This window comes from Sciurus carolinensis, chromosome 1 (genome assembly GCF_902686445.1).
Source record: "Sciurus carolinensis chromosome 1, mSciCar1.2, whole genome shotgun sequence".
Taxonomy (NCBI): Eukaryota; Metazoa; Chordata; class Mammalia; order Rodentia; family Sciuridae; genus Sciurus; species Sciurus carolinensis.
In genome coordinates, this window is record NC_062213.1 from 4,971,929 (window position 1) to 4,986,052 (window position 14,124).

At 50.3% G+C, this 14,124-nt stretch overlaps 1 protein-coding gene across 1 annotated transcript in view; it reads left to right on the plus strand.

Moving 5' to 3' along the window:
* Col22a1 (collagen type XXII alpha 1 chain) overlaps positions 1-14,124 on the plus strand; it is a 235,778-nt gene that overhangs the window by 19,229 nt on the left and 202,425 nt on the right. Inside the window, exons 2-3 of the mRNA XM_047525428.1 lie at positions 4,865-5,026; positions 8,652-9,218. Coding sequence (XP_047381384.1) covers positions 4,909-5,026; positions 8,652-9,218 — 685 coding nt within the window. The 5' untranslated portion in view covers positions 4,865-4,908. The remainder of the gene's footprint in view (positions 1-4,864; positions 5,027-8,651; positions 9,219-14,124) is intronic.

Sequence of the window (14,124 nt, forward strand, 5' to 3'; positions counted from 1 at the left end):
GGTGATCTTTAATGCACTGATGTGATGAGTGTGCCTTGCCTTGAAGGCAGCAGGGATCAGATGACAGAATTCGTGTACCTGTCTTGAGAGGAGTCTGCACCCTGTTCTGCATCGGGAGGTCCTCTGGCTCCCCTCTGGGGGCTTGTACATGCTCGTCCCGCTCTCTGAAGTTGTCTCCTACTTTTGTCAGCTTGAGTCCTACTCAGCCTTCCAAATTCCCCTTGGCAGGATTCTGGAAGCCTCACCTTCCCATGCAATGGCCAGGTGGTGGTCCCCTGTCCTGTGGTCCTCTCGGCCTGTGTGTCCTTCTTCCACTCCTCCGTCATCCTGCCTTGCCATGATGCCATGATGTGCATCTGGGCATCTAACCTGTGTCCCAGGTATCCAGAGTGGGTTCGGTGTCACTTATCTACCTGTCCTCAGCAACTGGCATGTGAGGGCCACTGGCGATTATTTGTCAATGAATAAAGCAAGGTGAAATCTAGGGTCTGTTCTCCCTGTCCAGAGCCTTGGCTTTAACAATGATAAATTCTTTTAGAAATAGACATTTGCAGGAAAATAACAAATACAGAATGGGAAATACACTTAGATGACAAACTTCATGAACCAAAACTGTACATGGGAAGCAAAAACAACTGTTCTGCTGTTTGGTTGGGAGAGATGAAAGCGATGATAGGTTGGTGCTACCCAGTATTGGTGGAGGGGTGGTCCCCCACACTAGTGCACTTCAGGGTACTGGGAATTGGAAACTTTCGGGAAAGCATTTTGTTTGTCAGCTTTTTCACTGCTGTGACCAAAAGACCTAACAAGAACAATTAGAGGAGGAAAAGTTTATTTGGGTCTCATGGTTTCAGAGGTCTCAGTCCATAGAAGGCTGACTCCTTTCCTCAGGACTCTTAAGTGAGGTGGAACATCATGACTAAAGAGTATGGCAGAGGGAAGTAGCTCAAGACATGATCAAAAAGTAGAGAAAGACTAAGCTCAGCTCACCAAATATATACCCCAAGGGCATGCCCCAGGGACCCACCTCCTCCAGCCACACCCTACCTACCTTCAGTTACCACTCAGCTAATCCCATCAGGTGATTAGTTCACTGATTTTGTTAAGGCTCTCATAACCCAATCATTTCTCCTCTGAATTTTCTTACATTGTCACTCACATGAGCTTTTGGGGGACAGCTCATATCCAAATCATAACAGCAATTCATGAGAAGGTCCCGCAAAACTCATAGGACCTTCTGTTTTTCTACCGTAAGAAAATATATATGAGTAAGACTTAGGTACAACAATGTCCTCGGCACCATGTTAAACAAATAGAACGGCTTATTTAATGTCCAAAAGTAGAAACGATGATGAAAGTCGTGGTGGTAGCGACCCAGGTATATTGCTAGGTAGCCAATAAAGAGGAAGCCAATACTGATGAGGTTTATGATGGAAGGAACTTTTGAGGGACCAGACATTGCTCACAACATAATGTTAAGAGAGAAAACATCCCTAGCACAGAAAGGGGGCTGCAGAGTAGCCCTGGCTGAAGGAATGGGTATTGACCTGGTGTTCAAATCCCAGCATCACCACTAACATCTGAGACTTGTCCCTCCAGGCTCTGACTTTCCCCCTATAAAGTGGAGGGAAATGGTACCAGTGGAGGGAAATGGTACCAGCAAGGAGCTAGGTTCTAGGATCTGAGAATTTAAGTAAATGGAATAGGGAGAGAAACTCTTAGCTCAGTCACTGGAATGGGTCCTTAGTATTCCTTACTGTGGGTGCTCAGGTAATCTACTGTTGGTGAAAAAATGATCAGGTTAGGGCACCACTGCATCCAGACAGGATGGACACAGGAGCATGCCTGGGCACAGGGTGGTTCAGATGGTCTAATGGTGCAGATTCTGAGGTCAGTATCCCTGGGGCAGCCCAATTGTCACCTCCCCTTTCTTTCTCTCCTCAGTATGATCATTAATTGAACACCTGCTTGGTACTGGGTTTTGTGCTGGTCATTGGCATTACAGAAACCCATAGAATATCCCCTGGACACTGAGGGAGATAGAACCCTGGCTGGATGATTGCAGTGTCATGATGTGGTCTATGACCTGGACCTCAGTCAACCTGTGGAAGCAAATCAATGTTAAATCCCAAGTAGGTCTATGGCCCCATTCAGTGGCTCATTCCCCAGGGAGGTGATGAAGATCAGAGGAGAGAAGGGGCATTAGGAGCAGTTCCCTCCCTGATGTGTACCTAACCTAAACCTCCAGCACTGCAGAGGGCACCAGCGGGTGGGAAGAGGTGGAAACAGGACGCGTTATGGAAAATAAAGACCACAGATGGAATTTGGTAGTCATTATTGTACAACCCAGCACAGGGTAAATCTGCTTAGCAAGGTGCCTCTGCAGGATGGTATCTGAAAGCCTGCATTATGCATTAGCACTTGGTAAATGTAGAGAATAGGAGAGATTTAAGGGCTTGAGACCATGGTGTGCTGGGGGGCAGGGTGTCCCCTTGTGCTTTACCTCTAGGGCTGAGGGACTCCTGGTGTATCAAGATGTCCAGGCTGTTGTTGGAGGGATGCCTCTGTTAGACACAGGGTGTCTGATCTTGTATCCATTACTGCCAAGAGTGTGGTCTGGGTAGTTCCTCCACCTACTGAGACTAGCTCCTTATAAGCTGCTAAATGGGATAAGTACAATTACCTTCCAGGAGCTGTAGGATGTCTGGAAATCAGACAGGTGTGACCATCTTGAGGCCACCCTGAGACCTCCCAGGATCCTGCACAACCAAACTCTTGGGTCTGGCAAGGGGCGAAAGGGGATAGGAAAATAAAGACTCACAGACACAGATTTTGAAGATTAAGCTGGGATCAGGTGGAGCTCTGCTCTCTGATGGAGATACAGATCTAAAGAGTGACACCAGCAATCTTTATTTATATATGTCTCATTATCAGGTTAAAGACTATGCAAGCATTATTCTTTTTATTCAGGAACTAGAATATTACAGAAACTAGAATATCTATGTAGCTTTTCCACGTTTGCAATTCACAGTTGCAAAGTGCAATGTTAGGAGCTTTGTGTAGCTCTCAAGAAAGTCCACTGTTTAAAGTTACCGTGAAGCTGGGTAGGAACCTAAGAAGCAGAAGCAGAGCTAGAGAAACATTGTGGTTGTCTAGCATGAGAGTTCCTTCCTTCCCTGGAGCTGTGTGCCTGAGATCAAGGTCGGAGCTGATAGGGCTCTTGCACAGAGCCCCCTCATGCAGGGCATTGCTACAGTAGCTAGGTATCCTGTGCCCTTGCACAGAAACCTTCCCAGGCCACAGCCAGGAGGTCATCGGAGACCCCCAATCTTAGTAACCACTCTCCCATCCTGTGTCACCACTCTCCACAACTCACCACAAGAAACTGCATGTGGCTGGAGGGCAGACGCTATAGGAGGTCACATGGGCAATGCCAGGTCTTATGTGGGTTAGTGATGCACAGGTAGCTTATGATTTCAAACACACACTCAGCTCACTCTCTGTAATATGTGTGTGTGTGTGTGAGAGAGAGAGAAAGAGAGAGAAGCAAGACCCCAGAGACTAATGGTTCACCCCATGTTTGTCACAAGGCTCATTCATGTGGATGTTTTCTTCTGAGCTCATCCAGGTTTGGGAGGTTCTCTTCCAATTCACTGGAGCATATTTAAATGACTTTAGATCATCATTGATGAAAGCTGAAATGTTAACATAATTCAGAAAAAATGTAAAAGAGAAACAGACCTCCACACACACCTGCTTGCACACACACACATATCCCCACACCGGCTTCCTCTGCCTTGCCCTGTGGTTTCTGTTTGCACAACAGTCCCAGCCCAGAGCACTGAGGTGGCTTGCAGCTCCCATTGCACTGGACATGCTGATTCAGCAGATGCATTTTGGGGGTCCTCTGTGATTCTTTGTAGATCATTGTAAATATCTAACTCACATCAGTACTCTGCAAACAGACTGAGTGAAATAAGTTTGCTCTCAACTTCCTTGCAACTTGCTTAACATTTTCCTTTTTATTAAAATTTAAAGAAAGCACTCACCTATAATTCGAAGCAGAATAACTTTTATGCCTCTTACTGTTGGATAACTGCCCCTGTTGCAAGTGTTGGGTTTGAAAGGTTCTTGATTTTCCCCTTCATTCATAGATATTGGCTGTGTGTGGAGGGGGCCTAATTCACGCCTGGTTAGGTCAGCTTGGCATTGGTCCCCAGGCATCTGGTGGTCAGCAGGGCAGACCTAGGGCAAAGGGATGACGTCCTGTAAGCCCACTGCTGTGGGAGGGCCCATGGGGTTCACGGAGGCAGCGAGGGTGGCAGTCCTGCAGTGGGGGCCTGGGGAGACTCTGCAGGAGCAGCGTCTGAGCTGTCCCGCCAGTGCTCTCAGGGCTGTGAGGATTTCAGGCAGAGGCCCTCCGGAGAGGTGAGGGGCTGTTTCAGAACTGGCATCAGTGGGAAACTTCTGGACAGTCCACAGTGACCAAGTGCAGTCAAGGGTCCACTGCTGGACCCTTGGGGAGGTGCAAGGTCACAGGGTGTGCAGTTGCAGCAGGCCTGTGAATCACCTCCAGTCGGGGATGAGTTGGGCTTATTGGTGGGCTGTAGGCAGGCCTGGCTGGGGTCCTCCTGCACAGGGCTCCCCCACTGCTCCGCCGAGCTGGGCAGTTCCTCTGCTAATCGGGTGGAGGGAGGGACGGTGGACTAGTCAGGGAAGAGGGAGGGGCACTTGCTTTCTCTTTGGAAGGCCACCCTGTTGGCTGACTGAGGATGAGCTGGGAGGCTGAGTTGGTCCCTCCCTGTGGCTGTGGCCCTTCTGCTCAGGGAGGTGCTGCTCTGAGACTGTGTCTTTCTCCACACAGGAGATGCTCTGCTAGACCTTGTCGGGTCACTTCCTGGCCTGGAAATGCTTGTCGCCAAGAGCAAGAGAGCCACCATAAGCCTCCAAGGGAACGCCGCGGCCTGCCTCCTCTGGACGCTGCTGCTGTGGAGTGGAGATGGCGGCTGCCAGGCCCAGCGGGCAGGTGAGGCACCGGCGCAGGCTGCGTTGAGTGGCCCGCAGGCAACACACATGGCCCTGCATCTGTCAGGGGTGTGGGCCTGTGTGAGAGTGCCAGTAACCCAGCAAGCGTGTGTGCCCACGTCCTGCAGTGGGCGTGAGTCACAACCAGCTAGAGTCAGGGCCTGTGTGAGGGGAGGTGTGAGTGAGCATGTGAGTGTACGTGCACGGGACTGAGCCTGTGTGTGAGCATGAGTAAGTGTGCATGGGACTAAGCATGTGTGAGTGTGCATGTGAGCCTATGAGTGTGCATGAATGTGCATGTGAGTAGGTGTGCATGTGAGTGTGTGTGTGCATGGGACTGAGCCTGTGTGTGAGCGTGCGTGTGAGCATGTGTGAGTGTGCATGTGAGCATGTGAGTGTGTGAATGTGCATGTGAGTAGGTGTGCATGTGAGTGCATGTGTGGGATAACTGTGAATGGCTGTGAGAGAAAGCATGACAGTGTGACCCTGTGTGACTGCATCTGCGGGTGTGAGGGGATAGGTGTGAGAGAGGGGGGAAAGGGCATCGAGTGGCCTCACTGTCCCCATCAGTCACATAATGTGCCATGAGCCGTCCTGTCAGATGCACACAGGGTTTGGGGTTTTGCTCTGTGAGGGCTTTGGGACTCACGCCAGGTGGTGGTGGACACCATCCCAGGTGGTGGAGTCCAGCCAGAGAGTGTCCTGGACACAAGGAGAAGTACCTGTGGAGTTGACTCAAGATTGGGAACATTGACTGGAGATGGAAGCCAGGGGACCAGAGGGGCTGAACTGCATCAGGATGGTTTTGCTGTGCAGTCAGAAAAAAAAATTGGAAGAATAAAAGATATACCAAGAATATGACAGAGCATGACCAGGGAAACTAGGGACACAACCTAACCACGGCCTGTGTGGAAGAACTACACTTGATCCATGCAGTGGGACACCAAGGCAGCCACACAGCAGTGGCCCCTGCATAGGGGAAGGCACAGTGGGTGCTGAGAGGTGATGAAGGGTCAGGAGCATGACCAGTCCGTGTCCACAGTAAGTCACAGAGCTGGTATACAGGGTCCTCTATACCTAGGGTTGGGGCTGTGGGGACGACTCACAGTGTGGCGTAACCAGGCATGAGATGCAATTCCCATTTTACAGAAGAAGGACTGAGGTAGAGAGGCCCAAAGCCCCAGAGATGAGGCTGGGAGGACACAGAAAGTGATGTGCTAAAGCTGTCTTCCGCGAGCCTCAAAAAAATAAAGTTCACATTATTTCTTTATCAATTTTACCACATTCTCTCATGCATTTTACTTTGCCTCGGCCTCTCAAAGCCTGACTAGCTAGAAAGGCTAAACACTATGGGCATCCAGTTTTGTGTGTGAGGACCAGGGGACCCTGTGTCCATCGAGTTGGCCTCAAAGGTACAGTTGATTCAAAGGCAGAGAGACACCATATTTTTCTCTCCCAGACCCTCACCTCACAGAGCAGAAGACACCGGGCTTGAGGGAAGTAGACCCTTGCCAGGCCCCGGGGCTTCACAGAGCCCAGGCTATTGCGCTTGATTCTCCCAGGCTCACAATCCAGGCTGTTCCCTCACCTCCAGGAGAAAATGTGCAGAGAGCTCAGAGGGCCTCCAAACAAGTGAACCTTCTGCAGCCTTCCAACCAATTTGCTCTAGGATTATAGCCTGCAGGCTGGGCCCCGCCTGGCCCTCAGCAGCAATTATCCTGAACAGGCAGGGACAGCCTTGTCCTAAGGACAAAAGGGTGACCTTTGCTTCAAGGAGAGAAACCCCCCAGGAATTATCTTCCAGTCCAAGCCCTGATCCTGTTAGGAACAACCCTGCCTAGACTCCCAACATGCAGATTGTGACTTGGAGTTGGAAAACAGGAAGGAAAGGTAGATATGAAGTATTCAAGAGTGGCTTTGGCTCAGGTCTTATTGTGTGTGTGTGTGTGTGTGAATACATATAGCTCTATTATTTTTCTTACTTGTGAACTTGATTGCTTGCAAATATAAGAGCAGAAAATGCAAAATAATAAAGTTCATCCATAGCTCTACTTGCCATTGGTGAGCACTGCTGCTCACCTGCAGGGTCTCTGAGGCACCTGTATGCAACAGTGTGTGCGCCCACGCGTGTGCGCACACACACGTGTATACACACACACACACACACACACACACACACACAGGTTTGCTTTCCAGAAATTCTGTCATATTATACACAATGCTTTGTAAACAACTTTCATACTCAACACTCTCGGGAAGTGTGTCCATGCTGGTAGGCACGGGTTCCCTGGCAGCCACTGCTGTGTGGCTGCCTTGGTGTCCCACTGCATGGATCGAGTGTAGTTATTCCACACAGGCCGTGCTTAGGTTGTGTCCCTGGTTTCCCTGGTCATGCTCTGTCATATTCTTGGTATATCTTTTATTCTTCCAATTTTTTTTTCTGACTGCTTTCTTGGGGTAAGTCACAAATGTGGAATTGGTGATAAAAAGATTCCATCCCTTAGGAGATTCTAAAGACCCTGAGAATGGTGTGGAAAAGTGCATTGAGCAGACAGATGCCTTCTCCTCAGATTTACAGTGATCATCAGTCTTTTTGAACTTTGCCAATCTGGCGTTTTAATTAAGTGTTTTCTTGTTTTGTTTTTACTAACCACATGCTCAGATTTGTGTTCCAGAGGCTTCTGCAGTGCTGCTGTTGGCACCCTCTGGTGCGGTCAGCTCTGGGGCTTCTGGATGGTTCCCTGTATGTTTGTGCAGCACTCTGGGGTTTAGAAAAACACCTTCCCCACATCATCAAGTTATAAGACGAATGAGTGAGCTCACTCCACAGGGTTGCTTGAGGATGAGAAAACTTAGTTTAATCAAAAGCATCATTAGTTTATCCAAATCTATGAACTATAAAGCACATAGCATTATAGAAATTCTTAAATTTATATTGAAAATACATGAATGGGAGATATCCTGTATGTAACAATGGTGAAATACTATAAGCTATTTAAGTGCCCAGCAAGAGTGTGCATCAATCAACTGTGTGCATCCTTCCAGGGGATTTTATGTGGTCAGGGAAACTGGCCTTATCAACCTAGAAGTGGTTTCTAGCATGGTGCTAGGTGTGAGCAAAAGACTTGAGTATCAGTTCCAATTCCACCAATGAAAGACTAAGTGGACATAGAAGATAATCAAGGATATACAGTGAGACTCAGAGTGGTTGTCTCTGTGGATGGGAACACCAGCCTTCAGTTTGTGATTACCTTTTCTGAGTTTTCTGAAATGGGCTTGTGTTATTTGTAAGTAGGTTTTTAATAAAAAACATTAATAATAAAATGAAGTTACTTTTAAACCAAAATAGAAGTACAGAGATTGATGCTCAGTGGCATTCCATGGATGTGAATCATTTTAAGGTGATGTCACTGTTCTCAGTGGAACTCACAGCAACCTTGGGGAGGCTCCTCCTTGTACAAAACAGGAATGCTGTGCCTCAGCATCCCGACTGTCACCTACAGTGCAGGAAGAGCAGGCAGGTACTGGGTCAGGTGCCTGTGGTCCCAGTGACCACTCCTTTAGGGCCCTGGGGACATGCTTTCCATACCCCACCTGTGCTGTCACCTTTTCTCTTGCCCCTGCAGGCTGCAAGACTGTGCACTACGATCTGGTGTTCCTCCTGGATACCTCCTCCAGCGTGGGCAAGGAGGACTTTGAGAAGGTCCGGCAGTGGGTAGCCAATCTGGTGGACACCTTCGAGGTGGGCCCGGACCGCACCCGTGTGGGTGTGGTGCGCTACAGCGACGGGCCCATCACTGCCTTCGAGTTGGGCCGCTTCAGTTCGCGTGAGGAGGTCAAGGCTGCAGCCCGGCGCATCACCTACCATGGTGGCAACACCAACACCGGCGACGCGCTGCGGTACATCACCAGCCGCAGCTTCTCCCCGCAGGCCGGCGGGCGGCCCGGAGACCGCGCCTTCAAGCAGGTGGCCATCCTGCTGACCGACGGCCGCAGCCAGGACCTGGTGCTGGACGCCGCGGCCGCCGCCCACGCAGCGGGCATCCGCATCTTCGCGGTGGGCGTGGGTGCGGCGCTGAAGGAGGAGCTGGAGGAGATTGCCTCGGAGCCCAAGTCTGCGCATGTCTTCCACGTGTCCGACTTCAACGCCATCGACAAGATCCGCGGCAAGCTGAGGCGCCGCCTCTGTGAAAGTGAGTGGCCGGGCCTCCCAGTCCCTGGGCAGCCAGTGTCAGGGGTCCCTGGGCAAAGGAGTCGTGGGTCAGGCAGGGTGACCGGGTTAGGTGCACAGCAGGTGCCGGGGCAGAGAGAGCCGCCTTTCCTAGGGTCAGGGACAATGGATCTGGTGGACCAGCCAGACGTTACACAGTCTGTCTTTCCCCTCCCCCTGGCAGAGATGGAAAGGGCTGTGGGATTAAAGTCTTCCTTCTAAATCCTCAGCCCACTGTGAGATGCTGGAGGAGTTAAGGTCTGAGTGTCCATCTTCATCCCTGAGCTGGGAACATGGTCTTCCCACCACCAAGACAGTGCTTGTAAAAGCCCGCACTGAGGCATCGGGCAGGTGGCAGGGTCTCCCCACGGGTTTCCATGAGTCTTAAAGCAATAAAATGGGCATACAGGGTATGTGAAGGGGGCCTAGCAATGCAGATGCAGCCCTCAGAGATGGTCAGGGGCTGCCTGCCCCAGGGTCAAGTGCTGTTGACCTGCAGTCCTGAGATAACCCCAGTTCTCCAGCTTGTTTGTCTGGAACCTGCCCGTGTGGCTGGAGGGCGGGCGCTGGGCAGTAGTAGGCACAGAGCGTGAATGGCTCTGGGCTGATCTGGAAGCCTGACCTAGTGGGTCAGGATCCTAGTGGGGTCATTTCGAGGACAGTCCCCTCCTCAGGATAGGGAGGATGAAGTGGTTTTCTCAAGGTCCAGCCTGTCTGTAGTTCCTCCTCAAGTCTGTTTCTTCGGGGTGAAGTCTGTCCTTCTTGGGTCTGGGTGGGTGCTGGGTGACTTTCCTACCAGGCCTGGCAGGGCTGGGCTTTGAGGCTGGGAGGTGGGGCAGGAGACGGTCAGTGGATAGTCTCAGTCTGTCTTGTTTACTACTGCAGGGGACCTGCCAGCCCCTTTTGGGGAAGCCCAGTGGTCCAACCCCTGCCAGGGCAGGGATGGATCTAGGGGTTTGGGGAAGTGTTGGGAGGGACCGGCAGTGGGAGCCATTGGGTGTGGCTTAGCAAGAGGGCACAGGCCTAGTTGTGGCCTGGTCAGCACATAGCTAAAGCACTCTAGAAACTGGGATGGTTCTAGGTTCCTTACCACAATGTGACTCTTCCCTCCCCGTTGCTTATTTACTCTCCACTTAGTTTTTCAACAGAAATTTATTGGGGTTCAACTTTTTGTGTGACTTTGTGCTGATTTCTGGGGCTATAAGAAAGAGATGAGACATAGCCCGTATCCTCAGCATCCACAGGGTGTTCTTGTGTAGAAGTCAGGCATCTGAAGAGTATGTGATACTGGGCAGGGGTCTTCATAGACACTGAGGCAGTCCCACAGGCAGGGGCTTTGTGTGGTGATGGTGGTAGTGGTGTTGAGAAGGGTGGGTGGGCTCTCTGGGGTTGCTGCGCTCAGGTTGTTGGTGAGCTGTCTCAGAGGGAGAAGGAGGTGGTGGCGTGGCATTGGGGGATGCCACAGCACACAGTGTGGCTGAGGTCACTGGGAGTGGGGGTTGCTGGGCTCTGTCAGGCTATCAGAGTTTCAGTAAACAAGGCTTGTGTGCTAGGGTGAGGACATTGTAGGGTTTTTTCCAGGAGTGGGACAGTTTATTTGGCAACAGGACTGGGAACAGATTCCAGCCTCCAGCCTCCATCTTCCTGCCTCCATGGGCTGATCTCCTCCTGTGTGCCTATGGAACGCACCTGTCACCATCATGTCACCATCCATGGATCGGGGATGATGCCTCAGAACACAGAAGTCCCCACTCTGACTTGAAGAAGAAAGCGAGTTTATTTTCGCACATGATTGAAAAGGCCAGAAGTCAGGCGGCTTCCCACGATGGAAACACGCCATGCTAGGTTTCTGTTTGGGTGGCAACAGCCCTCTGCAGACTCCTGTGGAGGCCCCAGCAGTAAATGGGTCGACGGGTGAGACGCCGATGAAGATTCTGTTTAGAGAAGGGTGAGCTCAAGGAACGGACTGAATGAATAATGAATGATTTGAGGGAATTGGCTAGGCCTGAGCAGGAGTTCCCAGCAGCAGTGCAGTCTGGGAGGTCTCGGTTGCTCTCCAGACTGCAGCTAAAGGCGACAGGAAGGGAGTCCCCACCCTCTCTCCTGCTTGGTTGGGCCTCCAGGTAGCCTGGCCTCTTCTGAACCAGCTGACAAAAGTGTCTAGGTGCTGCCGTCTCAGTGGCCTCCTGAGGCTGGCAACAGGGCAGAGGAGGCAATGATAGGAGAAGGCAGACTGGGGCTGCCGTTGCAAGACACCTGTCAGCGCCCCTAATTAGAGTTCTGTGGACCTGCAAACCTGAGGGGAGGGGACTGTTCCAGGAGGCCTCACATTCAGTCTGATTGGGCAACAGAAAATCATGTGACTGCTCCTTGGCCAATCACTAGGCTCAGCGTGTAAACAGGCTGCATGCGCAAGTGGGAGGGGCCTAAGCCTCGAGATCTTTTTAACTTTTGGGAATGGAGGTAATTACCACACCGTGCCTTCCAGGAAAGGAGCTTGACACGCGAGGGGAAGCTAGAGGGGGCTACCTGAAGAGAAGGAGAAGCGAATGCGGCCCAGCTGCGAACAACTGTGTGCACCATGATAACCTCGGGAAAAACCCTTATTTCCCCCCATAGCCAGGATGCTCCAAAAGCCTCCGTAGAAGACTTCAGTTTTTGCTCAGTTGCCTGAGGTGAATCCGTTTTTGTAAATACAGCTGCATGATGAAGAGGGCCTGGTCTATTCTGGTGACAAATTAAAAAAATGCCGGACAGTGGCTTCAGTTAGAAACAAAGCAAAACAAAATAAAAGATCAAACAGTAACTTACTGGAAACATCTGGTAAGATTAGATCAAGGAGGCCACAAAACCCAGACACCCGAAGTCACTCCGCACATAATAGAAGATGCCTGTGAGTGACTTCACAGCATGAATTGAAGAGGAGGGTTCTGAATGGGGGCCTATTGATGATCTGGAATGTGGCAGAATAACAATAGGGTTCTTTTTTTTTTTTTTTTAAGTAGTAGTCATTCAGTTTCATAAGACCCACTTTATTCTTTCAACAACCATGTATGGTAGCAACTATTAGAGTCATTCTAATTATTTGGTCAGTTTGTAACCCTGCATGGCAGTAGACCTTCATTCATTTCAATCAGTTCATTCATTCATTCATCAAACATATAGAGAGGTTCTTTGGTGTTGGGCACACCCAGGGACCCAGGATGCAGGGATGGAGTTGGCATTCTCTTTGATCTCAAGAAGCACCTGTCCACTTGGGACAGCAGGAAAATGGCAGACAGTTACACCATGGGGTGTGCACTGGGTGTCACCTACATGTTAGAATCTGCCCCCACACAAGAATCTAAGTGTCATCAGGATGAAGTCCACTTCTTTCATTCCATGGTTTCTGTAGCAGATCCTGGCATTCAGGAGGAGTTCCCTAAACATTGTTTAAAGGAAGTCAAGGGCAGTGCCCAGAGAGTGAACTCTGCTTGCTGTTGTGATGTGTGCTCTTTGGAAGTACTTGTGCAATGGTCTGTCCCAGCTCCTGCCAAGGGACAGTAATAAGAATCTCCCACAAATCAGAAATCATACCCAACAATAACTGAAAGCTTTAACTTGTGAGTACAGACAAATGGTGAGATTTTCGAGGTTGATGTGAGTCTGGAAACGGCAGACTGACTGGGGTAGGCTGAATGTGAAATCTCATCAGACCTCCTACGGTGGGGCAAAAGCAGAGAGGGCCATGGAAGCTGCTCCACGCTGCATGAGAAGAACTCAGGGGTCTGCCATTAGCTGAGCACGGAGAGTCCACAGTCCTTCCTCCCCAGCTGTGAGGTGGGTGCCCAAACCGAGCCCTGCTGCAAGTGTAATGCCCACACTGGGTTTTATAGATTTAGCATGAAAAAAGAAAGCAATGCAGCTCATGAATTTTTATATTGATTATATATCAAATTGATAATTTGGAAAAATAGAGTTAAATACAGGATATTAGTAAGAAAAAATTATCTTGTTTCTTTTTACTACTTTTAATGAGACTACTGGAAAATTTAACACTGCATATGTGGCTCACATTTTCTTTTGGGTATTGCCACCTGAGAGATGAAGATCATAGCTGTGGGTGATTGGCAGTGTGGAGGGATGGTGGTGGTAATGAAGGGGTTGGGTGGCAGTGTAGACAATGGATATAGTCCCAATTTCTTGACTACCACACTTATTACCAGTGTGATATTTAGAACACTATCTGATATCTGTGAATTTTAGTTTTTGCACTTATAGATAAACATCTTCTCCCTCCCCATATAGTAGCGTGCGTGATGCGGTGTGGGCTTAAAGGATGGTGGTGGTCCTTGTTGCTGCCTTCTCCCTCCTCCCTGTCCCCTACAGTGGTGATGCTGGTGATGATGTTGCTGTTGGTGATGGTGGTTGCTTGCAAAGCCACGTTTGCTCTTTCCATCCACCTTGGCTGCTGAAGGAAGGAAGGGCAGCTCTGGGGACCAGCAGGTTCCCAGGAGCTCCCTTCAGAGGGAAGCTGAGTCCAGAGCCAAGGCACAGGAAGTGAGTCCCTGGTGTCTGGGGTGGGATGCAGTGCCCTCCTGCCCTAAGACTGCAGGGGTTGGAGTCTGTGGGCAGAAGCTGATCTGGAAGCCAGCTGGGGGTGGCCAGGTGGGCAGAGGAGGGGTGGTGGGCTGAACCTCCTTTGGATGTCCCAAGTAGAAGCCTTTCCATTGTCCAAATGCACATGGGCCACCTGTGGACCTCACTCACCTGTCCTGCTCCTCAGGACTCAGGATGCCTCCATTTAGTGTTCTGTTAGGAGCTTTGTTGGAATCCCAACCGCACAGCCTGTCACGCAAGGCTCAGCTGCAGAGCGTGAGGGGGCGTGAATAATTAATTCTACCCTCACA